General features: G+C 43.6%; 2 protein-coding genes across 2 annotated transcripts in view; one reads left to right on the plus strand and one right to left on the minus strand.

Moving 5' to 3' along the window:
• LOC115460410 (cytochrome c oxidase assembly protein COX18, mitochondrial-like) overlaps window positions 1-19221 on the minus strand; it is a 43461-nt gene extending 24240 nt beyond the window's left edge. Inside the window, 3 exon segments of the mRNA XM_030190189.1 lie at window positions 1085-1185; window positions 3703-4198; window positions 19172-19221. Coding sequence (XP_030046049.1) covers window positions 1085-1185; window positions 3703-4198; window positions 19172-19200 — 626 coding nt within the window. The 5' untranslated portion in view covers window positions 19201-19221.
• Window positions 19222-19610: 389 nt separating this feature from the next.
• Window positions 19611-25357, plus strand: part of FBXL6 (F-box and leucine rich repeat protein 6) — a 118459-nt gene continuing 112712 nt past the window's right edge. The window contains 2 exon segments of the mRNA XM_030220699.1: window positions 19611-20219; window positions 20222-20303. Of these exon segments, the coding sequence (XP_030076559.1) occupies window positions 19994-20219; window positions 20222-20303 (308 nt within the window). The 5' untranslated portion in view covers window positions 19611-19993.

Here is a 25357-nt window from a genome sequence, read left to right on the forward strand (position 1 = left end):
GGGACGAAAGTGCAACCGAGACGGAGGGACTGAGCGAGGGTGGTACCGGGACAGCCGGAGCGCGCAGAGAAGCCAAGTGCGGAGATGGCGGAGGCCATCCGAAAAACTACTAACGTGGACCCATAACGTTAAGGAGGGAGGGGACGCTCACTCACTTTAATGTCTGTTCCCTGACTTACAAAACCGTTCTTCAAACAACCCCGAGGCACTGCCCGCCCCTGTGGAAAACGCGCGGGTGTCAGAAACTGCAAGGAAGGGGGGACCTGCACCACGCACGGAATGGGTGGGGGACATCCCCTCGGACAGAACGGGGGAGGCCCTGCACTTCGGACGAAAAGGGGGGGGGGGGTGGCCGGCCTGCACATCGGGCGGAAGGAGAGGTAGGGAAGGAACGGGTCATGGTAGTTGTAGCCACACACAAACACACACATACTCTGTCACACTGTAACTCACTGTCACACACACATTTGTATGGTATTTGAAACACACACTGCATCTCTCACACACAGAAACACTCTCTCACATACACACACTGTCTCAAATGTACACAATCCAAGGAAACACATACACACTCAGACATACACTGTAGGGAGCCTGCACGTCGGACAGAAGGGGGGCGCCTGGACCCTGAAACTGGGAGGGAGGGAGGGGGGTGCCGACCCTGAAACTGGGAGGGGGAGGGGACAGACCCTGAAACTGGGAGGGAGGGAGGGGAGACGACCCTGGAACAGGGAGGGAGGGGGGACCCTGGCACACACTCTCATTCTCACACATTGAGGCGTATTTTCAAAGCACTTAGACTTACAAAGTTACATAATAACCAATGGAACTTTGTAAGTCTAAGTGCTTTGAAAATGAGCCCCACAGACACACTCGCACCCGGTCTCACTTTCTCTCTGTCACACACACACACTCGCACATTCACTCTGTCTCTCACATAGTCACTCTCACAAACATACACAATCCGAGGAAAACCTTGCTAGCGCCCGTTTCATTTGTGTCAGAAACGGGCCTTTTTTACTAGTATTAAAATAAAAGGTAATTTTTACTGTCTGCTTAAGCAGAAAATAAAGCACACACTCACCTGGCAACTCTTTCAGACCACCCTTTCTGCTTTCCGTAAACAGAAACTTCAAACTGGAGCTGTTTCACAAGATTTTCTATTTCAGGCTGTAAATTCTCCACCTAGTTAAAGAAAAGGAAGAGGCTACACATTCCACATGCGGTAACTAGACTGAAAAAAACCTAGCTGATTCCATAACTCACTACTATGCCATGCCTCTTCTCTTTCCTGATGCTGCACATCTCTGCCCCCCACCTCCCCTCTCTTAATGCTGTACCTCTCTGCCCTCCACCTCCCCTCTCCTGATGCTGCACCTCCCTCAACCCCTCATCTTCCCTCTCCTGATGCCACACCACCCTCTGCCCTCAACCGCCCCTCTCTTGATGCTGCACCTCCATGACCTTCCCACCTCCCCTCTCCTGATGCTGGACCTCCCTCTGGCCCCTCCTCTCTTCTTCTGATGCTGCACCTCCATCTGCCTCTTACCTCCATTCCTGATGCCACACGTCCGTCTGCCCCTTCCTGATCCTGCCCCTTTCTTTGCCCCCCCCCTTCGCTCTCCTGATCCTTCTTCTGTCCTCCTTTCACTCTCCCTTCACCCTCTCAATCTTTTCCCTTCCTCTGTCCCTCTTCACTCTCCTGATCTCTTCACGCTCCTGCTCCTTCCTCTGTCCCCCTTTCACGCTTCTGATCCCTTCACTCTCCTGATCCTGCTCCTTCCTCTGTCCCCCTTCACACTCCTAATTCTGCTCCTTCTTCTGTCCCCCCCTTTTACTCTCTTGATTCTGCACCTTTCTCTGCCTCCCCATCATTCACTCTCCTGATTCTGCTCGTTCTTCTGTCCCCCCCCTTCACTTTTCTGATTCTACACCTCTCTCTGCCTCCCCATCTTTCACTCTCCTGATCCTGCTACTTCCTCTGTCCTCCCTTCACGCTCCTGATTCTGCTCGTTCTTCTGTCCCCCCCCCTTCACTTTTCTGATTCTACACCTCTCTCTGCCTCCCCATCTTTCACTCTCCTGATTCTGCTCCTTCCTCTGTCCTCCCATCACTCTCCTGATCCTGCTCCTTCCTCTCTCCCTCCTCCCTTCACTCTCCTGGTCCTGCTCCTTCCTCTGTCCCCCCCCACTTCTCTCTCCTGGTCCTACTCCTTCCTCTGTCCCCCTTCACTCTCCCAATCCTGCTCCTTCCTTTGTTCCCACCTTCATTCTCCCGAGCCTGACCTTTCCTCTGTCCCCCCTTCACTCTCCTGATTCTACAGTTCTCTCTGCCTCCCCCTCTTTCAGTCTCCTGATTCCACGCCTCATTCTGCCCTCTTCGCAAGATTAGCCAAATCCAGCATGGGGAACTGAGGCCAATGCCAGACAGACTTCTACACTCTGTATCCCGCAAATGGCAAAAAACAGGTGAAGCTTCAGCAACTCCAGTGTTGTAGATCACTTTATTGTCATGTGCTGCAAGTGAGGATGCTGTGCAGCTCAGGGGGGAGGGAAAACATCTTGACTGGTAAGTTGAATACTGTAAGCAACACTTGAGATGATATATGGTTCTAATCAAGACTCCATCATGTCTGGCTGCCTATATGGTTGGAATGATGGAGACTTGACAACCAGCGTTTAAGCATGACTGGGTCTGCATGCTCTAGCCACTTTGTTAGGCAGACTGGATGGACAATGTGGGTCTTTATCTGCCTTCATTTACTGTGTTACTATTAGGGGCTCATTTTCAAAGCACTTAGCCTTCCAAAGTTCCATAGGTTTCTATGGAACTTTGGAAGGCTAAGTGCTTTGAAAATACGCCTCACGTGTTACTGATCCCAGGCCTCAACCTGCCCCCTTTTTCCACTCTCTTGATCCTGCACCTCAATCTGTCCCCCACCCCTTCGCTCTCCTGATCCTTTTTCTTATTCTTCCCCCTCCTGCCCTCCTTTACTTTTTTGGTCAGGCTCCTCATTCTACTGTTTTGTCCTTCCCATATCCACTGATAGATTTCAGCAGTCAAGACGTCTTAAACCAGTGTTTCTTAAGCCGGTGCTGGAGTACACCTTAGCCAGTCTGGTTTTTGGGATATCCATGATGAATATGGGTGGGGAGGGGAGAGAATCACATGACTCAAACCTTCTGGAGGTTCAGATAAGTGATCCTGCACAAGACGAGGGTGCACAGAAGGTACCATAGGAGGCATACATTAACTATACAGTAACATTTGCCACTCCCCATCCCGTCTTACCTCATACTCTGAAAATCTTAACAGAGTGCAGCTTCATATCATCCTATTAAAACCATACAAACATAGTAACATAGTAGAAGATAGCAGATTATTATTATTATTTGTAGCATTTGTATCCCACATTTTCCCACCTATTTGCAGGCTCAATGTGGCTTACATTTGCCGTTATGGCGATTGCCATTTCCGGACCTGTATGGTCCATCCAGTCTGCCCAATAAGATAAAAACTCATAGAATAAGGCATGATGCAATACGACATATTTATACTTGATCTTGATTTCTCCTTGCCATTTTCAAGGCACAGAACATAGAAGTCTGCAAGGCCCTGACCTTGTTCCCAAACTACTGAAACTAAGCAGTGCATAATTGCATTAGACACCTCCACTTCACTCTGTGTGTCTTTCCAACCCACCTTGGCTATGATGTACATCTGATATATAGCTAGAGGTAAGGTAATAGCTGTCCTCAGTGCCACTGTGGCACAGATAATATTTGCCCACCATGGCAACCCGGACACCTCCTGCAGACTGGTCAGCATGTTCTCTGCCATGTGAACTGGAGCTGAATCAGCAAAGCTCTCATACCAGCCGAGCCTGCTGCTGTTGTCAGAAACTGATGCTGTTGAAAAATAGGCCAGCATCCCAGTTTTTCTCTGCCATGATACTGGCGTGCATAGTCTAGTCGGGCTTTTTCTAAAGGCTTTAAAAGAAAGAATGGGTGTGCCAGACACAAGTTGCTCCTTTCCTCGAGTGACAATCTGTTCAGTTCGAGCGGTAAAGACTGCAGAGGAAGTTGAAGCTTTCCAAAGAGTGTGTCTCTGTAAAATGAAGCCAAGTGCATATGGATGGCAGACATTGCAGCGTGGAAGGGCCACCATTCCTCCATACTTGCAGAACATCCTAGGGAACCTGACAAGCAAATTGTAAACTAGTTACAGAATGCATAGCAGAAGAAACTAGTTATTTCCATGGAGCAGAGAAATGGAAATAACTTTTAAGTGACTAATTCTGTTCAAACAGGCATAGAACAAAGCAGGGACTTTGAAAGAAACACTTTAACCTAAATCGTGTATTTAATAGTACATCCTTAGCATTGACTTATCAGTTCTTGAAGGACCTGTCATGTCAGCAAAGCAGAAGTCACATAAGCAGGACACACCCTGCTAGTTTACATTTTGGGATATCCATAATGAATATGCCCAAGACTATTTGCATTGCTCCCATTGCTTGTAAATCTCACTCATACACATATTCATTGTGGATATTCTGAAAAACAGACTAGCAAAGGTGTATTCCAGGACAGGCTTGTTAAACAACGACATTTAATACTATCAGTGGAGTGTTAGGTCCTGCTACAAAGCCTTAGAGAGGAAGTATTGCATATGGTCAAAATTAAAATTAAAGACATTATGGGCTTGCATTCATCCTTCAGTTCAATGAAAGTACAGTGCCACAGGTTCATGTTGTAACAAGGGTTGGCTGTTCTCTGATCACAGCTGTAAACCTCTGCATCAGTAAACACTCCAAGGTCCATTTTCTGCATCAACCTGTCTCCTCCTCCTAAAAGAATAAGAATAGTCATAACAGGTCAGAGTAATGGTCCATCTAGCCCAGTACCTGCTTCCAAATGTAGCCAGGTCACAAGTACCTGGCAGAATGTCAAAGAGCAGCAAGGTTCCATACAGAATTCCAAAGAGAAATGTGGAGAAGAACAGCAAAGGTATTCCTGTAAGACCCCTAAGCTTATCCTAAGAAACAAGAAAAATGATAGGGGGAGTAATCCTCAGTTTAGGGACAACTCTCAAGGGAAAGAGGATCCTGGAAAACGGGGGCATGCTACCCAGCCCAATAGAGGGGCGGACACAGAAGGGAGGATGTTGAGACAGGAAGAGGAAGATCTTGAGCCCATGGACTGTGAACAGACACCTTTTAAACCAGATGAAACTTCAGTAGAGATGGAGGAGACCTCAGTTCTACTGAACCTATGAAGTTAAGTTTGTGAACATTATCTTGCTTGCTTTATTTCTGTACAGAAAACAAGGCCGGAAGGTTTTGGTTTGAAAGGGTCAACAGCAGCTGCGGGTAGTTCCAGTTTGATGTCAAACACTAGGAAGGAGGAGGGCTGCACAGCCTTGGCAAAAAACAAGGCTGTGTTTTTGTTGAACTGGTGCTTTTTAATGTTTGGAGTAAGAACAAAAACGACAAGAGAAGGACATTAAATGACAAGAGAAAGACATTAGGTTTTCTGTTTCTCCATTAAAAAGGGCTCCTAGGGAAGGGGAATGGAGAAGGGGTGGATGGTGAGAGAGGACACCCTAGTGGTGAAATAATTTAACTGAGTACTGCATGAATAAATTGCTACTGAAAATAAGGCAGTGTTTTGGGAAATTTCTTTCTTTCTTTTTTGTTTTTGAGAATGAACTGTGTCATTGGGGGAAGGTCTGGTGACTTCCTCATGGAAGTGTGTGCAAGAACTGGAAAAGAGCAACCTGAGTGTTGAACTGGGACTTTTCAAAGCTTATATTGCAGATACCCCATGACAGTAGCAAGATTCCATGCAGAATCTCAAAAAGCAGCAAGATTCCATACAGAACCCCAAAGAGCAGCAAGATTCTATACAGAACCCCAAAGAGCAGCAAGATTCCAGGAAGAACCCCAAAAAGCAGCAAAATTCTATGCAGAACCCCAAAGAGCAGCAAGATTCCATGCTGGCCTCACTAGGCAAAACTTTCACATAAATAACCAGAGATTAGCTGCACTTGTGGTTCAATTGATATCACTTTCTTGTTTCTTCAGTCTGAATGTGTGCAAGCTCTACTTCCCGGCAGTTCTCACTAAACCCTAGGGTGGAGTGCCCCAAAAAAACTGAACCAGTAGGCGGTCCAGAAAGCAGCCCCTGGGGTTGTTAGTTAATTCAATGGGGCTCAAAGGGTTTCTTTAGAGGGATGAAGTGCAGTGGCTAACAGAACCATGTGCTAAATCATACTTTACTTGTATTTTGAATTTTCTTTATACCCAGAAGAGAGAAATTAATGTCAACCTACTGGGGATTAGTACTACTTCTGTTTAGTACATTTATTTAGTGGCATTTCTGGGGAAGGTGTTTGAAGAACTTGAGGCGCAGGACCTTCATTGGGATTCATCCCATTCAGTACAGCCACGAGGCTCAGTATTGGTTCTATTCAGTATCTTTATTAGAGATGTTAGTGGGGAAGGTGTTTTAGCTGGAGGTGCAGGATTTCTGCTGGGTTCTGTCTCTGTTGGGGTTGGTACTGGTTCTGTTTATTAGAGATGATAGTGGGAAAGGTGTTAAATTTAGCGGGAGGTACAGGATTTCTGTTGGATTGTTTCTGTTGGGGTTGGTACTGGTTCTGTTTATTAGAGATGATAGTGGGAAAGGTGTTAAATTTAGCGGGAGGTACAGGATTTCTGTTGGATTGTTTCTGTTGGGGTTGGTACTGGTTCTGTTTATTAGAGATGTTAGTGGGGAAGGTGTTAAATTTAGCAGGAGGTACAGGATTTCTGTTGGATTGTTTCTGTTGGGGAAGGTACTGATTCTGTTTATTAGAGATGTTAGTGGGAAATGTGCAGGATCTCTGTTTGGTTCTGTCTCTGTTGGGGTTGGTACCAGTTCTGTCTCGTTATTAGAGATGTTAGTGGGGAAGGTGTTTGCAGAGCTGAAGGTGCAGTATCTCTTTTGGGTTGTCTCTGTTAGAGTCGGTACTGGTTCTGCCTCGGTATTAGAGATGTTAGTGGGGAAGGTGTTTAGGAGCTGAAGATGCAGAATCTTTATTAGGTTTCTGTTGAGGCAATGTCTCCACGTGGGTTATTTTGTGCATAGCATAAGAGTAATGGACTTCATACCTAAGTCAAGCAGTGTGGATTATGATCTCAGTCTCCCAAATTTACTGCTATTGTGGCTAAGGGAGTTTCTTTCTGGAGTTCATGTGATATTACACATATAGGCAATTTATTCAGGTGTGCTTGACAATTCTTTTTATGTTTAACAGTTTTTTATTGATGACCATTCCAAAAGTACAAATCCACCTGAACATGGCAGTCTCAAAACATTTGTATAAAACTCAGTGGAACATCACTGAAAACATGTATCATTACATATAGCCATCAATTTTGTCATATAACATTGTCCCTCCCTCCCCCCAATCCCTATTCTGTATTATTTTAGAAGAGAAAAAATTATTCTATTGATGTTACTGTCAATTGTAAATATTGTCAATAAACATTTATCTAATACAAGTCTTTGTCTGTTTCCCCCCCCCCCCCCCGTTTATTCCTTATCATAATCGAATCTAGAGTGTCATCAAAAGGTTTCATTAAAGGTTCCTTTCCTCCCCTTCCCCCCCCTCCCCTCCCCCCCTATTCCTATACCATGTAATTCTATATTAGCGTTAACCATTAAACATATAAAGCCATTTATCTTCCCCTACCTTCCTCTCCCATGAGTGTGTTCACCAATAAACTGCGAGCTCTGCTGGATAGAGCCTGTACGTATGGTTCCCAGACTTCCCAAAATCGTTGTCTACTTCTAGGGCTACTAGTCATAGCACGTGCTTCCATTCGCACCAAGGAATGAAGCGAGCTCCTCCATTGCCAGAAGGAGGGCCCTATGTCTTGTGTCCAGTGTTGTAATATACATTGTTTCCCAACCATTAGTACCTTATAAATAAATAGGTTTTCTTTATGTCGTAGTATTGACCCTCTTCCCCTTAATCCAAGCACAACAGTTTTAGACTCTAACCGAAGCTTCCTGTGTAGCATGGCCTCACAATATTCCAGCACTGGGCCCCAAAAATCTTGTATGACCGGACATCCCCAAAACATGTGATATAGTGTTGCTCTCTGAAAATGACATTTACTACAATGTGTTTCTTGCAATCTACCTGCGTAATAGGCCTGTATGGGAGACATATATGCCCTCAGAACAATTCTAAATTGTATCTCCCTATATCTGGCACTCTCCACTTTATGTACTATCTCCTTTAGAGATTGGACTATATCTCCACTGCTGATCTCTACCTTTAAATCCTCAGACCATCGTCTTGCCACTGCTTCATAACTACGATGCTTGGCTATCAAATTTAACTGTTTATATAGTATGGACACCGTAGTCTGTTCTCTTCCCTTAGGCAAAAACAAATTCATCAGCAGCTCATATATCCCTCTATCACATTTTCCCCTATGTAGTTTCTCAATATAACTGTGGATCTGGCAGTAAGCATACCATGTCACATTCTCTGCCCCCACCATGTCCTCTAAAGCCTCTCTTGATACAATCTTTCCCGTATCTTGCATAACATCTGCCACTAGTACCACTCCCTCCTGTGCCCACTTGACAAATTTCGGACAATTATTCCCCGGTCCGAATGCTCCATTCCCTACTAGTGGGAGGAGATCCGTACATCGTGGGTTTTTATTTAATCTCCTCAATATGTACTGCCATATACTTCTCATTGGGTCCAATAAGATATGATGTTTCCATTCCTTTGGTATCATTTTACTCTCTACATGCATCATATAATAAGGGTGATATGGTCTAAACAATGCACTCTCAATATTCCATTCCGTATGCTCTTCTGTTTCCATAATCCAATCTGCTAAGTGTCTAGCTAGACAAGCCCAATTATACTGTTTAATGTCAGGCAGCCCCAGTCCCCCCTCTGTTTTTTTCCCATAGAGATATTCCAATTTAACTTTAGCCTTTTTCCCACTCCAACAGAATCTAGTCAACATTCCACGGATCTTCTTTATATCTTTAGTCTGTATGACTAGTGGCAATTGTCTTAATACATACAGCCACTTTGGGAAAAGTATCATTGTAAACAAACCCACTCGCCCACTTAAAGTTAAGGGCAGTCCCTCCCATATTGCTAATTTATGTCGCGTATATTGCAGTAACTGGTCTATATTCTGTCTATATAAGCTACTCATATCACTTGTTAGTATTATGCCTAAGTATTTAAATTCCTTGTTCGCCCATCTCAATGGGAACCTGCCCTTCCATTTCTTCTTTACCAGATTGGTTGTGGGCAATCCCTCTGACTTTTGAAAATTCAATTTAAATCCCGAAAAGGCCCCATATTCTTCAAAAACCTCCATCAATACCGGTAGCGATCTCTCCGGTTTAGCTAGGTGAACCAAAATGTCATCGGCAAACGCCGATATCTTAAATTCTCTGGTTCCCAGTTTTATACCTTCAATCTCAGGGTTACTTATGATTTCCCGAATCAACGGGTCTAGCGTAATAGCAAACAGTAAGGGAGACAGAGGGCATCCCTGTCTGGTACCTCTATTAATTACAAAATTTCGAGAGTACGCTCCGTTAACCATCACTCTCGCCATAGGATTCTTATATAATATAGAGATTGCTTGTGTGAAGTAACCTTCAAATCCATACGCTCTTAATGAAGCAAACAAGAACTCCCACTCTACTCGATCAAACGCCTTTTCGGCGTCGAAACTAATCAATAAGGAATCTCCTCCCTCTCTGCGTACGTTCTCTATTGATGCCAGTATCAGTCTAATATTTTTCCCACTCTGTCTCCCCTGTATAAATCCCACCTGAGGGGTCGCCACTATGCTTGGTAATACTTTTGCCAATCTTGAGGCCAGAATTTTAGCTAGCAGCTTGGCTTCATAACTAATCAGTGAAATTGGTCTATATGAGTCTGGTATGGTCGGATCTCTCTCAGGTTTTGGAAATACTATTATATCCGCTAATCGCAAAGACTGTGGAAGTTCACCTAATTCAACTGATCTATTAAAGAACTTTGTTAAAGGGCCTCCTATATCCTGCATTAAAATTTTGTAGAATTCAGCCCTATATCCATCTGGCCCCGCCGCTTTATGCAAGGCACTAGCTCTAATTTCTTTAAGGACCTCCTCAGTCTCAATCGGTTTATTTAGCTCCCTCTTCTGTTGTTCTGAGATCTTTGTCTTATTGATATTTTCTAAGTATATGTCAGGGTCTAGATCATCATCATCATTTTTGGCATATAGTCTAGCATAATAATCTTTAAATACGTCTCTTATCTCTGTATCATCATGTACTAGGTTCCCCCTCTGTGTCTTGATCACCAACACTCTCCTCTGCCCCTTCACCTTCCTCACCAGCCCTGCCATCAGTTTCCCGGGTTTATTCCCAAATCTATGCAATTGATATCTATAATATTCAACAGATTTAGTGGCTCGCTGATGTAGCAGTTCATTTAAATTTACCTGAGTGGCTAACAGTTGCTCTCGGATATGATTTGCTACCCCTTGTCCATAAGCCCTCCTCAATTGCACCAACTGCTCCCCCAATCTAATGATCTCTCGATCTCTCTGTTTTTTCTTTCTGACACTGTATGCTATAATCTCACCTCTTAACACAGCTTTCCCAGCCTCCCAGAACAATATTGGTGTATCCATGTGTGCATCATTATATAGTGCATATTCTTCCCATTTTCTCCTAATATATTGCCTAAAATCCTGATCATAATACAGATCTAAGGGGAATATCCATCTGAACTCTCTACTTTGCGCATTCAGATCTTTAAACTCAATCGATATTGCCGCATGATCCGAAATTATCGTGGGATCTATTGCTGCCTCCAAGATGTCTGCAAAACTATCTTCATCTATCAGTATGTAGTCTATTCGCGATTGCGTGTGATGAGCTCTAGAATAGTGCGTATAATCTTTAGTATTAGGGTTAAGAACCCGCCACACATCAACCACTCCCAGAGCCCCACACATCAAATTGATACCTTTATCTATCCCTCCCATCGCACCTGCTATATGGTGTGATTTATCCATGGTGGGATCAGCTACCATATTGAAATCACCCCCAATTATCTTCTTCGAAACATTAAATTGCTGTATCTTACTTATGAGAGAGTGGAAGAATTTCTTACTGTACACATTAGGGGCATATATGTTACTAATAAGGTAGGTGGTGTTATTCACCTTGACCTGTGCCAGAATATATCTCCCTTCAGAATCAATACACATCTGCCCCACCTCAACCTGGAGTGATTTATGGAACAATATCACTACCCCAGCCTTCTTCCCCACCGCTGGGGTCTCCAGTACTGTTCCCACCCACCAGGTTTTAAGCTTAAGGTGCTCCTGAGACGATAAATGTGTCTCCTGGAGAAGTGCTATATCCGCTCTTTTCTTTTTGAGACTATGTAAGATTTTCTTTCTCTTAATGGGAGATGAAATACCCCCCACATTCCAAGAGTATATCCTTAATCCCATCAGTCTCCTAAGTCTCGCTTATGCAGCAACCAATGTTCCACATTCACATAAGAGCAGTCATGGTGTCCCAGCAGCACCACTCCTGCTGTTTGTGTACGCAGCCACTCCTCATTCAACTCACTCATATTTCTCTTCTGACTCCATATGTCTGATTGAGGTTCTGTTAACCTAATTTTATATAACCCCCTATCTCTCACCCCCCCCCTCTCTCCCCCCAAGCTCCCATCCTTCAAATCCTCCCTCCCTCCCTCCCTCCTGTTCCAAGAACTAGTCACTTATTAACCCCTACACTCACCCTGCCGTTATTATTTACCCCTCTAACTCTTCCCAGTCTTAACCACCAACATATTCACAAATTTACACATCACTTTTCGTATACCAGTCTTTGATCATCTTCTTTCACCACATCCTGGCAATGGTTCAGCATACTGTGCTGTAATTCAGTTCTGTGTATTCTTTCAGCCTTATTTTGCATTCCGCCTCTCCATGCTCATACGACCCTTGTAATTCAACATTATATTCCACAGTCCATGTCTGATTCCTCTGTTGTATATATGTATTATATCATCCCCACTATCCCATATGTTCAAGCATTGATCAGGACTTAACTAAATCTCTTTTCCATCCTTCAATGTTCAATCTTTGAGAAATCCATAAGTTTTCCGGGGGTGATTTCCCATAGCAAATTAGTTTCAAATAAGCCCCTGTCTTGTGGAGCTCCCTCAGATGCTTCTGTAGTTATATCCTTCCCCTTTGAGGGTCTATTCACCGCCATGTTGTTGAATGTATGCTTTAGCTGCTTCAACAGTGTCCAAAAATTTAGTGACTCCATTGATCGTGAGACGTAACTTAGCCGGATACAAGAGCGCAAATTTTATTTTTTTATTGAAAAGGTCCGTACATAAAGGTGCAAAGGACTTCCTCCTCGCCTGCACCTGCTGAGAATAATCCTGAAAACAAAGGATCTTCTTGTCTTGGTAGGTGAGAGTTTTGCCTCCTCTTATCGCTTCCAGAATATGTTGTTTATGCCGAAAGTTCAGAGCTTTTAGTATGACTACTCGCGGCCTGTTCTCAGGCTGTCTCGGAGGCCCAACTCTATGGGCTCGTTCAATACAAAAACTCTGTAGTTTGTCCTCTATATGTAATGTTTTCGGCAGCCAATCCTCCAAAAAGGTAGGCAAATCTTTATCTAGAAGCGATTCTGGTAAACCAACCAAACGGAGGTTATTTCGCCGGCTCCTATTTTCCAAATCATCAATCTTTGTCTCCAGATCCTGTACTTTCTTCTCCAGTTTCTTGTTGATCTCCTTCTGTGCCTCCACCGTCTCCTCCATCTCTGAAATCCGCTGCAAACCTTCATCTAGCTCCATATTTATACTGTCTATACGCTCATGAGCCTCCTCCGCCCGATCGAGCAATTGCTGAAGCTTTTTGTCCAACGCGGCCTCAACCGCTGCTGTAACCTCGGCCGTGATCTCCGTCAGCCATGCGGATCCCACCGCTAATTCGCCGGGATCTCGCTGGTCGGCCATCTTGGTTTCTGGCGGTTTCGATTTGTCTCGTTCTTTTCTCACTGATTTCGCTGCCATTCTCGGTTTCTTCGCTCAATCTCTACTCGCCAGTCGCTTTCCCACCTTTTATGATTGAAATTGTGGCGTTTCGCTCCTTGGGTAAGTCTAATTATCTGATTTTCGGGTGAGTGTGCGTGGAGCTTAGCTTTCCAGCGTCAGCCCCGCACCATGGCGTCACGTGACCTCGACAATTCTTTTTAATGAAGCCTGTGGCACCCAAAACAATGAGGGTATGTGTCTATTGGGAGGGGGGTCACTACTGGTTCTGTTCAGTATTAGTGGAGTACGTGTAGACTGGTTCTGATCAGTATTAGTGGCTATTGCAGGGTGGACAGTGGGCTTCCTGGAACAGGGAAAAGGGAAGGATTTTGATATGCTGCCTTTCTGTGGTTAAAATCAAAGCAAGTTTACATTTTATATGTGAGGAACTTATTTTGTACTTGAAGCAGTGGAGGGTTAAGGGGTCCTTTTACAAAGGCGCGCAAGCGTTTTAAGTGTGCACTAAAAATAAGCACGCGTTAATCATTAGCACATGCTAAAAACACTAGCACGCCTTTTTAAAAGGACACCTAAGTGACTTGCCTAGAGTCTCAAGGAGCTGCAGTAGGAATCCCAAGCAGTTCTCCTGGTTCTCAGGTACTGCTACTCCTCCACTCCACTCCTTCACTAACACTGATTCATTTTTGGGAAGGAACAAGATGGGGGTGGGATATGTCCTCTTTGTCACTTCTATTTTTCTTATTGACAGTGTAAGCAATCTGACACAATGGTCTCTATTGGATACTATATGTCGTCTCACAAAACTCTGTCATTTGTTGGCATGTTCATAGCATGATCTTTTTGTGAGATTTAGAACGAAAATTGAGTACTGTCTAGTTTATTTAATTCACTCTTGACTTTACTAATTTTTTAAATATATCTCATTTGATGGATTTAATTTATGTTTCTCTTATTTTTCTAGTTGGGTGTGTAGCGCTTGAGGTTTTTTGTCTGTTTTTTTTTAAATAAAGTTAGCAAGAGATGATATATGACCTCTTAGTACAGCCTTTCCTACTTCCCATAATGTACATGAAAAAATATCAAGGGATTTATAGCACTTGTTATTTTTTTTGCTGCTATGTGTTTGTTTTTTATGATTATGTATTTGTTACCTATTGTGAACCATCTAGGTTATAGGTGGGTTATAAGCAATTTAGACAGATAGACGTCAAGTATTCTTGCCACTTTTTTAGCAGATTTGTGAATTCTGCATTGTTCCGTAATTGTCCCTTCATACTTCACAGTCTAGAGTTCTTTTCTTTTAATCCTTTTAGGATAAGACTCATTGGTGCATGGTCTGAGATTATCCCTTGTCTATCCAATAAAAGCATTATTTATTGGTTCAGTCTCTTTATTTATCATTGAAGTGAGTAATAGCAGAACTGTTCTGCCCTCTATTTGCGTGGAGGCAGATGATAGGATACACAGTAAAACTACAGATCTCTGTAGTTCCCTGTAATAGGCTCTTTCAGAGCACATGTCCAGTTCCCTGTGTTTTATGAGACTCTTTCTATGGGCTTACCTTGTTCTCTGCGGATGTTGGCAAGTTACCCCCCCCCCCCCCTCCTTCCCTTCATCGGGTGTGTAAGAGTTAGTCTGCAGCATATCTCCTCTGTAAACTGACACTGCCTATGCTGTGTTCTGCTGCATGATCTTTTCAAGATTCTGTGACTTCATCAAAATTTCATCAGTGTAAAAGTATAAACAGCATCACTACTCAGCATATTGCTGCCATTCTCCCAGCCTCTTTTGCATGGAGAGCTAGTTGAGAAAAGACTCCAACTCTGCAAGGCAAAAACTCTTGTCTAGCATATCTGAACTAAGTTATTTTTCCTTGTTTGATAACTGCATTAAAGAAAATTTTAGTTCAAGAGTTCTGAGTTATCGTAACGATGTTTTCTATACTCTAGTTTAAACTGCATGCTAGTCCAGTTGAGAGGGCAGAACAAGAACACTGGAAATGTGGATGAGCTCCCATTCAGAATGAATGGTTACAAGTATGGGATACAGTTAAACTGGAAAAACTGACATTTTTGTTAAAAGATAACATCAAAATATTTCAGGAAATATGGAATCCTTTTATTACAAACTAAGCATTACAATTTCTAAGTGCAAACTTTTTTCAAAATTGCATTATAATTCCTAAATGTAAACTTTATTTGTCAATTTGTAACATTAGATGGTCATACTCAAAAACATTACATCAACAGATTATTTTTGCTTTGATGATTTTTTACTATGAAAAAATCTTGGTATTATTTGAAACAGAATCTTGAAGAGGATACAGTACCCATGGAGCATCTCATATTGGGCAGATTTTACCAGCAAATATTTTTAAGTTGGTCAATTGTTAGTTGTATACTTTATTAAAATTGAAGGTGGACAAAGCCATGGGACCAAACAGGATCCATCCTAGGATATTGAGGGATACTCAGAGAGGTTTGGTGGGTCCTCTTAAAGAAATCCTTGGAGATGGGGGAAGTTCCTTGGGATTGGAGAAGAGTGCATATAGTCCCTCTTTACAAAAATGGTGACAGAGAAGGAGCTGGAAACTACAGGCCGGTAAGCCTCACTTTAGTTTTTGGAAAAGTAATGGAAGCAATGCTGAAAGAAAGGATAGTCAATTTCCTGAAATCCAATAGGTTACAAGATCCGAGACAACATGGTTTTACCAAAGGTAAATTGTGCCAAACGAATCTGATTGAATTCTTTGACTGGGTGACCACAGAATTGGATCATGGACGTGCGCTAGATGTAATCTACTTAGATTTCAGCAAACCCTTTGACACGGTTCCTCACAGGAGGCTCTTGAATAAACTTGACAGGCTGAAGTTAGGATACTACGAGGGGCATAATTGAACGGGGACGACCATCTCTAAGGGCACCCATCTCTAAGGTTGGCGCCACGAAGGGGCGGGGCTACCCGTATTATCGAAACAAGATGGACGTCCATCTTTTGTTTCGATAATACGGTCGGAGACGCCCAAATCTCAACATTTAGGTCGACCTTAGAGATGGTCATCCCCGGTTTTCAGCGATAATGGAAATCGAGGACACCCATCTCAAAAACGACCAAATCCAAGGCATTTGGTCGTGGGAGGAGCCAGCATTTGTAGTGCACTGGTCCCCCTTCCATGCCAGGACACCAACCGGGCACCCTAGGGGGCACTGCAGTGAACTTCACAAATTGCTCCCAGGTACATAGATCCCTCACCTTGGGTGCTGACCCCCCAACCCAAATCCCACTCCCCACAACTGTACACCACTACCATAGCCCTTAGGGATGAAGGGGGGCACATACATGTGGGTACAGTGGGTTTTTGGTAGGTTTTGGAGGGCTCCCATTTACCAGCACAAGTGTAACAGGTAGGGGGGGTATGGGCCTGGGTCCGCCTGCCTGAAGTGCACTGCACCCACTAAAAACTGCTCCAGGGACCTGCATACTGCTATGATGGAGCTGGGTATGACATTTGAGGCTGGCAAAGAGACTGGAAAAAATGTTTAAAAAATTTTGTTTTTTGTATGCTAGGGAGTTGGTGACCAGTGGGGGAGTAAGGGGAGGTCATCCCTGATTCCCTCTGGTGGTCATCTGGTCAGTTCGGGCACCTTTTCGAGACTTGGTCCTGAAAACAAAGGACCAAGTAAAGTCGGCCAAATGCTCGTCAGGAAAACCCTTCTTTTTTCCATTATTGGCCGAGGACGCCCATCTGTTAACCACGCCCCAGTCCTGCCTTCAGTACACTGCCGACACGCCTCTGGGAACTTTGGTCGTCCCCGCGATGGAAAGCAGTTGAGGACGCCCAAAATCGGCTTTCAATTATGCTGATTTGGGCGACCCTGAGAGGACGCCCATCTCCCGATTTGTGTCAGAAGATGGGCGCCCTTCTCTTTCGAAAATAAGTGTGAAAGTGGTGAACTGGATAGGAGCTGGATGACAGACAGATGCCACATGGTGGTGGTTAATAGAATTCACTTGGAGGAAGGAAAGGTGAGTATTGGGGTGCCTCAAGGATCAGTGTTAGGGCTGATTCTGTTCAATATATTTGTGAGCGACATTGCTAGAGGTTTAGAAGGTAAGGTCTGCCTTTTTGTGGACGATACCAAGATTTGTAACAGAGTAGACACTCTTTAGGGAATTGAAAATATGAAAAGGATCTGCAGAAGTTAGAAGAATGGTCTAATATTTGGCAATTTAAATTCAATGCTAAGAAGTGCAAAGTGATGCACTTAGGGAGTAGAAATCCAAGGGAGACATATGTGCTAGGTGGTGAGAGGCTGATATGCACAGTCAGGGAGAGGGACCTTGGGGTGTTAGTATCAAGAGGATCTGAAGGCGACGAAACAATGTGACAAGGCAGTGGCCATAGCCAGAATGATGCTAGGCCATAGAGAGAAAGAGGAGGTGTTGATGCCCCTGTACAAATCATTGGTGAGGCCCCACCTGGGGTATTGTGTTCAGCTTTGGAGGTCATATCTTGCTAAAGATGTAAGAAGTCTTGAAGTGGTCCAGAGAAGGCAACAAGAATGATGACACTTTCTCCAAAGGACATATGATCTTAATATGTATACCCTAGGGGAGATATGATTATAGATGTTTAAATACTTGAAAGGTATTAATATGAAAAATATTTTCCAGAGAAAAGAAAGTGATAAAACTAGAGGACAAGAATTGAGGCTGTGGGGTGGTAGCCTTAGGAGTAATGTCAGAAAATTCTTTTTCACGGAGAGGGTGGTGGATCTCAAATTAGAAAATGAATGATATAAAACACAAAACTTAAAGGGTTGCATATGTGTTTAAAGTGGTGCTTTGATGGCGACTCTGGCTGCATCAACTAAGGCCGGTGCTGGGCTGGCTTGTAAGGTCCGAGTCCAGCATACCGTGATCCAGTTTACGATGGGCTGCAGAGAGCTTTGACAAAAACTCCAGTAATTTGGAATCAGGATGGTGCCAGGAAGACTTTTACGGTCTTTATCCTGCAAATGACAAGATGGATTTGGCTAGGCTGGAGTGGGCTTTGACGGTAACTCCAGTAGTGCTGGGCAGACTTGTACGGTCTGTGCCAGAGCCGGTGGTTGGGAGGCGGGGCTGGTGGTTGGGAGGCGGGGATAGTGCTGGGCAGACTTATACGGTCTGTGCCAGAGCCGGTGGTTGGTAGGCGGGGCTGGTGGTTGGGAGGCGGGGATAGTGCTGGGCAGACTTATACAGTCTGTGCCCTGAAGAGCACAGGTACAAATCAAAGTAGGGTATACACAAAAAGTAGCAAATATGAGTTATCTTGTTGAGCAGACTGGATGGACCGTGCAGGTCTTTTTCTGCTGTCATCTACTATATTACTATGTTAGTTGGAACATAAGAACAGAGCTGGGCGGAACTTTACAGTCTATATCCCAGAAACATCAAAGAAAGACCATATAAGATCACATTCATTGTTGATTTGAATCTTTAATTAATAATGAATGTGACTGTTGGGCAGACTAGATGGACCATTCAGGTCTTTATCTGCCGTCACTTAGTAAAACCAAAATATGTTTATTTTTGCATAAATGTATACACATGATTGTACATTTGATGTTCTTTTTTGTTGTTGCTGTAACAGTAGTAGTACTCTATGCTACAAAAATTTCAATAAAAATGTAACAAAATATTGATGCAATCAGTTACATTACACAAACGTACAGTCATGTATAAACATTCATGCAAAGATAAACATATTTTAAATTTAATAAAATAATAACTAACGTGACCAACTAACAAAACCTGCATGTAAAATCTGCCTGATATGAGAGGTCTATGAGTATTGCATCCCCTTCAAGATTCTGTTTCAAATAATACCAGGCTTTTCCAGAATAAAAAAATGTATCAAAGCAAAGATAAATCTAATTTCATCAATATTTTGTTACATTATGTTATAAACATTTATTGTAACAAAAAAAGAAAATTGATTGGATTGAAAGTATTTAATAAAAATTGTATATAAAAAAAAGAAAAAGGAACCTGAAACATTATACTCACAGTGACACCTTAACTCTCTGGCCCACCATGCAGTATTACGTCATCTTTAAGCATCCAATGTCATAGATGTGCCAGCAATGTCTTCAAATACAGAAAATGCGGGAAGCAAAGTTCGGAATTTAGGAAAATCTAGAGCTTTGGAATAAAGAAAAACTAAGGACAAAGTCTGAGTTTACAGTAAGGCTAGGAACGCAGAAACGGGCAGAATTAAGACAGGGATAGTGGGAATAGAAAAAGGAAGAAACGGGCAGGGAGTGTGGACATTAAGACTGGAAAAGTAGAAATTGAAAGAGGGCAGAGTTTGAATTCAGAACGAGGCTTGTAACACAGACACAGGAAGTAGTAAAGCAGGGATGGATTGGAACAGCTTCCTTGGGGCAGAGTTTGAGTTCAGAACGAGGCTTGGAACACAGAAACAGGAAGTAGTAAGGCAGGGAGAGTGAGAATTGAAAGGGGCTGAAACTTGGAGCACAGAAACAGCTAGCCTAGACTAAATCAAGGACCTCATTGGATTAAAGGCAGGGAGAATGGGCATTGAAAGGGGCAGAGTTTGAGTTCAGAACGAGACTTGGAACAAAAACAGGAAGAACAAGTAAGGCAGGGGGAGTGGGAATTAAAAGGGGCAGAGTTTGAATTCAGAACAAGGCTTGGAATACAGAAACAGGAAGAAATAAGGCAGAGAGAGTGGAATTCGAAAGGGGCAGAGTTTGAGTTTAGAGTGAGGTTTGGAACACAGAAACAGGATGAAGTAAGGCTGGGAAAGTGGAAATACAAAGGGGGCAGAGTTTGAGTTCAGAGCAAGTTGGATCACACAGTGAGCTGATGGAGAAGGGCCGCCTCAGGCATTCGGGTCCTGGGAAGTGCGTTAATAGGAAGCGGCGGCGGGTTCATCGTTCTGCCCCGGGCCTGGGGTACAGGGTGCAGGAGACGGACGCGGATATGCTGCTGGTGGTGCGGAGCGGGAGCCCAGAGCGTGAGAGTCGGCCCCGGAGCAGCAGGATGCGAGGAGAGGCCAGGAAGTGTCCAGCGGTGCTTCGTGGGGACCCTGGAGAGAAAAGCTGCCAGTGGAGCTGCTACTTCGTATCTTTCGGCTGCTTGTCGCGTCTGAGGGGGCCGTTCCCGCTTTGTGCAGGTACTAGGGAGAGAGAAAGGGAAGAGGTAGGGGCTCGTATCCCGTCCCGCTCTGTACAGGTACTGGGAGAGGAAGAGGCTTGTAACCCCCCCCCCCCCCCCCCCCAGAGCAGAGGATGAAGAGGAAGGGGCCTGTATCCCTCCTTGTACAGGTAGCTGCCGGTGAGGACAGCAGGACGAAGGGGACCATACCCTTCCTGTACAAGGATTGGGGGTGGAGAAAGGGGCCTCCCTCTCCCATTTGATTCCCTATCAGACCCCAGGTTGCCTCCACCTCCCAGAGTAAAACATTTTAGAACTGCCATCTTCAACTTTACATCCAAGAAAAAGAACTCTACTTAACTTTTAAACCCTTCCTCTTAATCCTGAACCTGACGTTTACTATACCTTAGACTATCTCTCAAGCTCTTTATGCCTTTATCTTTTTCCTTTCCATCCTTTGCCCTTTATCTTTCCCACTCCATCCTTCCTCTCCTCACATCTCCCAATCTCTCTTCCTTTTGCTTATCCTAATCCTACCTTTGTTGCCTTTACATACTCAACTTATTCTCAAAACCACACTTTCACTGCTTATAATATTCTCCTCTAATTTATTTATTTATTTGTGGCATTTATACCCTGCTCAATAGCAGGTTCAATGCAGCTTACAAAGTATCACAGAGATAATACAGGGATGGAAACAATGTATCAAAGAGATTACATAATTACTTAGACTATGCTATTGTAATTGTATTAACTATGTAAGCCGCATTGAGCTTGCAATATGCGGGAAAGCGCGGGGTACAAATGTAATAAATAATAATAACTATTGTCCAGTTTCAGATGTACATGGTCCTGCTAAAATAATGGAAAAGGCTGTTTTATTCCAACTCTATGAATTTTTAGGAAAGTCAGAAATTGGATCACTTCCACTATGGGGTTTGGAGAGCGCACAGTACCGAATCACAACTAATTTCTAGTGTGCATGTTGGCTGAGTGGTGAGAGGAATAGAAGTTGGTGCCTGTGATTAATTCATCCCATGTGGACGAGCTTACTATTCAATGACTTATGCACAGGACAGGGCCATAGCAGAGGTTAAGAATGGCAAATAGCGACTTATGCATTTGCAGAGAAGTACAGGCAGTACCTCATGTTGATTCTTCTGCGTTGACCCAGCTTAATGGTGTTTTGGCAGTACTTCATAGAGCTGATGAGGCTGCTGTTCGCTGGCTTGACTATACACTGCTTTATTTGTACACAAATATTATAACAATCTTATGAACTGAGGCAGTTCTATTCGGGTGAGGTGGAAGATAACTGTTGCCTCAGTATCAGTTTGACTTACCAGATCCTCTCTCATGCATACATACATGCCAAATTAGAAAAAGACCAAAGCACCCAGAAAACCCTCCTGAACAGTGTAGCCATGATAGAGAACACAACAATAGGGGAATAAAGAATATGCAGTATCTCACCAATGATGATGAAATGGTAACAATAAATATAGTACACATCAGGTAACATATTTTTGAAGATGACCTCAGCCAAATCAGCAGACAGAATAAACTTTTAGAAAGAGACCCAGCTCCAAAAACAGAATAAAAATAAAAGCATGGTCTTCCTTTCAGGTATCTCTTATAGGAACTGTGAACTTCAGTCTGGACCAGGGCAGCCACATTGTCTACCCTTACCAAAGTCAGTCATTCATCTGCTCTACCCTATGATTTACAGAGGAAACAAGCTGTGACTCCTCGTTAGCAATTTCTAAACATATATCTTCCATCTTAAGTAGAGAGGTGTGGTAGCCGTGTTAGTCCACTCTTAAAGGTAATGAATAGAAATCAAACAAAATAAAACATGGAAAATAAAATAAGATGATACCTTTTTTATTGGACATAATACATTTCTTGATTAGCTTTCGAAGGTTGCCCTTCGAAAACTAAACATATATCCAAAGTATTGAATTTGTAACAAAAGTTGTTGTAATACCTCCTTCATTGCAGAAATCTCGAAGGTCGGAATGAAAAGTCTCAACTTTAGTGAATTGTTGGCGAATCCATCAGTCTCTGTCTTATCTGCAGGGTATGACTTCTCTGTAGTGTTAGGAATGGATTGTTTTTTTTCTTTCCTGCTTTGACCACATAAGTGATTGTGCCATTCCCATTCTCCTTAGTTGCAGTTTACACATTGTTGTGCTGATCAGGGACTGTGGAATGTACTCTCTGCTCATTCTGCCATCAGCACAAGCCCCCTTGTGCTTGTTTAATCTACTTTCTTCTTTTCTCTTTACCTCTGTGGAGGTTGCTCCAGTGTCTTCTCAGAATATGTCACTCCTTTTCAAACCAAAGAGCCACCACCCTGCCTCCAACCCTGGCCAAATCCACATCACAAGTACCTGACAAGAACAGTAGATTTTTTTTTTTTTTGCTGCTAAGTATGCCTTCCCCAGGTTTTTCTGACTAAAATTGCTTATTGACCTTCCTTAGCCAAACGCTTTCTAAACCCATCTGTTAACTTCTTTCAACACATTTCCAGCAGCTATTTCCAGTATTTTCTTTCATTTTATCTTAAATGGTGCTACCTGCTAGTTTCATGACTCTATTCATAGCCCATGGTTCTTGTTGCATATTTTTAAATATTTATATTAGCGCATTAAAAAAATTTCCTTTAGCTAATTTTTCTGGGAGAAAGGGATCCTTGGGGTTAGTGCTGGGGAAAGAGAAGGGATCTGGGAGGTAAAAACAGAGAAAAATGTAAGCAGATAAAGACCATGTGGCCTATTCAGTCTGCCCATCCACGCCCTCTACTCTCCTTATCGCTCCTTTACAAAATCCTGTGTACGTGTCCCAAGCTCTCTTGAATTCAGTTACTGTTTTCATCTCCACCACTTCCACTGGGAGGCTTGTTCTGTGAATTCACCACCCTTTCCATGAAGAAAAATGAATTTCAGCAGAGACAATCTCTTCTAGATACTGATCTTCACTGAATCCCTCCAGTCCCTACATTCACATTCTGCACCTCATTAAGTCCCTTCAATTAACCCTCTTATTTTTTTATTTTAAGTTTTATTTATTCAATTTAAAAAGTAATACACAAAATTAACACTTGTTCAAGAAATACAGAGCTTAACATACAAAGAAATAACAAATCAACAAGGAAATAAATTTTACTCTTCCTTAGACCACATACCAAAAGGGGGAAGAGAATCCAGAAATGAGTCACAAAAAGGGGAGCAAAATACAAAGTAAAACATGTAACAGTCTATCCCTTGTAGCTTCAATAAAACAAAAAGCAAACTAATTCCCTTGTTTATTTAAAGTCGTTCTGAGATATTTTGTTGACAGATTCTTCAAGGGTAGTTGAAATATTGTTCAAGTCTAAAGATTGCTTAGGAATTAAATCCGCTCTTTCACTTTGGCTATTTTTAGAGAAAACTGGCAAATAGAAAATCTTATTTATAGGAGGAAAAGCATCAGGGGAAAATTTCAAAACATCAATTAAATATTTCTTAAGTCCAAAGGTGTCATGGTCAGGAAAATTCAGAATTCAGAGATTAAACCTCCTATTCTGATTTTCTATTTATAATTTACATTGAACCATCAATCTGTCCACCACCGCAGCAGCTTTAAATTTTTGTAGGCCTTTAACGTCAGTCTGGACTTGATTAATTTTGTCCAGAAAAATCCAGGTTTATTTTTTCCAAATTTTTATTCATATCTAATTTAGAGCTTTACCTCCGAAGTGTTTTTGTTAAAATTACACTAAAATCTCGAATGGCTTTCCAGATAAGATCCAAAGAAACCGCCTTGGGGGCAAATATTCCGCTCTCGTCTCACCTGGAAGTCAAAATCCTGGGGCCCCGTCATCACAAGGCATTTCTAATGCCGAATCTGCGATAAAAGTGGCACCTTTAGGAGTCTCCAATCTGACTGCTGGACACGGCAGTACGTTTGTAGCTGGGGACACTCCTCTGCCGTTCAACGCAGAGCCTCTGCTTACAGTAAGTACCTTTTAAGGGCTCAATTGCAGAGCTGCTGATTCGCCACTGGTTAGGGGGAACCTCAACAGCTGAGGACACAGCCTTAACAACCCCCTTCTTTTTAGTATGAGGCATAATGAGGAGAAATAGAAGAAAAGGGAATCAGAATGGCACCAGCTAGCAATTCAGCACTCACTGCAGCGACAACCTTCCGCCATCTTGGACTCCTCCCCTCCCCACCATAAAAATATGTCCGCTTAACACTTTTCTTACCCCATTTCCTTACTTGCTGTTGGCTCTTCCCATGCCCTCACTTGTCTGCCCCTTCCCATCCTCTTACTTGCTCATTCTTGCCATCCCCTCAAGCTCTCACTTGCCCGCCCGCCCGCCCTTCCATCCCCTTACTTGTGCACTCTTCTCCACCATGACCTCACTTGCCATGCTCTTACTTGTGCACCCTTGTCCCCCTTCTTCATGCCTTCACTTGTCTGTGTACTCTTGTCCATCCCCCTTTATGCCCTAACATCTCTGCACACTTTTGTCTCCACCCCTCGTGCCCTCACTTGTCTATGCGCTCTTATCCCCCTCCTCATGCCCTCGCTTGTCTGCGCACTCTTATCCCCTCCTCATGCCCTTGCTTGTCTGCGCACTCTTATCCCCCACCTCTTGCCCTCGCTTGTCTGTGCACTCTTATCCCCCACCTCTTGCCCTCGCTTGTCTGCGCACTCTTATCACCTCCTCATGCCCTTGCTTGTCTGCGCACTCTTATCCCCTCCTCATGCCCTCGCCTGTCTGTGCACTCTTATCCCCTTCTCATGCCCTCGCTTGTCTGCGCACTCTTATCCCCCACCTCTTGCCCTCGCTTGTCTGTGCACTGTTATCCCCCACCTCTTGCCCTCGCTCGTCTGCGCACTCTTATCCCCCACCTCTTGCCCTCGCTTGTCTGCGCACTCTTATCCCCTACCTCTCGCCCTCGCTTGTCTGCGCACTCTTATCCCCCACCTCACGTCCTCGCTTGTCTGCGCACTCCTATCCCCCACCTCACGTCCTCGCTTGTCTGCGCACTCCTATCCCCCACCTCACGTCCTCGCTTGTC

Source organism: Microcaecilia unicolor, chromosome 1, assembly GCF_901765095.1.
Source record: "Microcaecilia unicolor chromosome 1, aMicUni1.1, whole genome shotgun sequence".
NCBI lineage: Eukaryota > Metazoa > Chordata > Amphibia > Gymnophiona > Siphonopidae > Microcaecilia > Microcaecilia unicolor.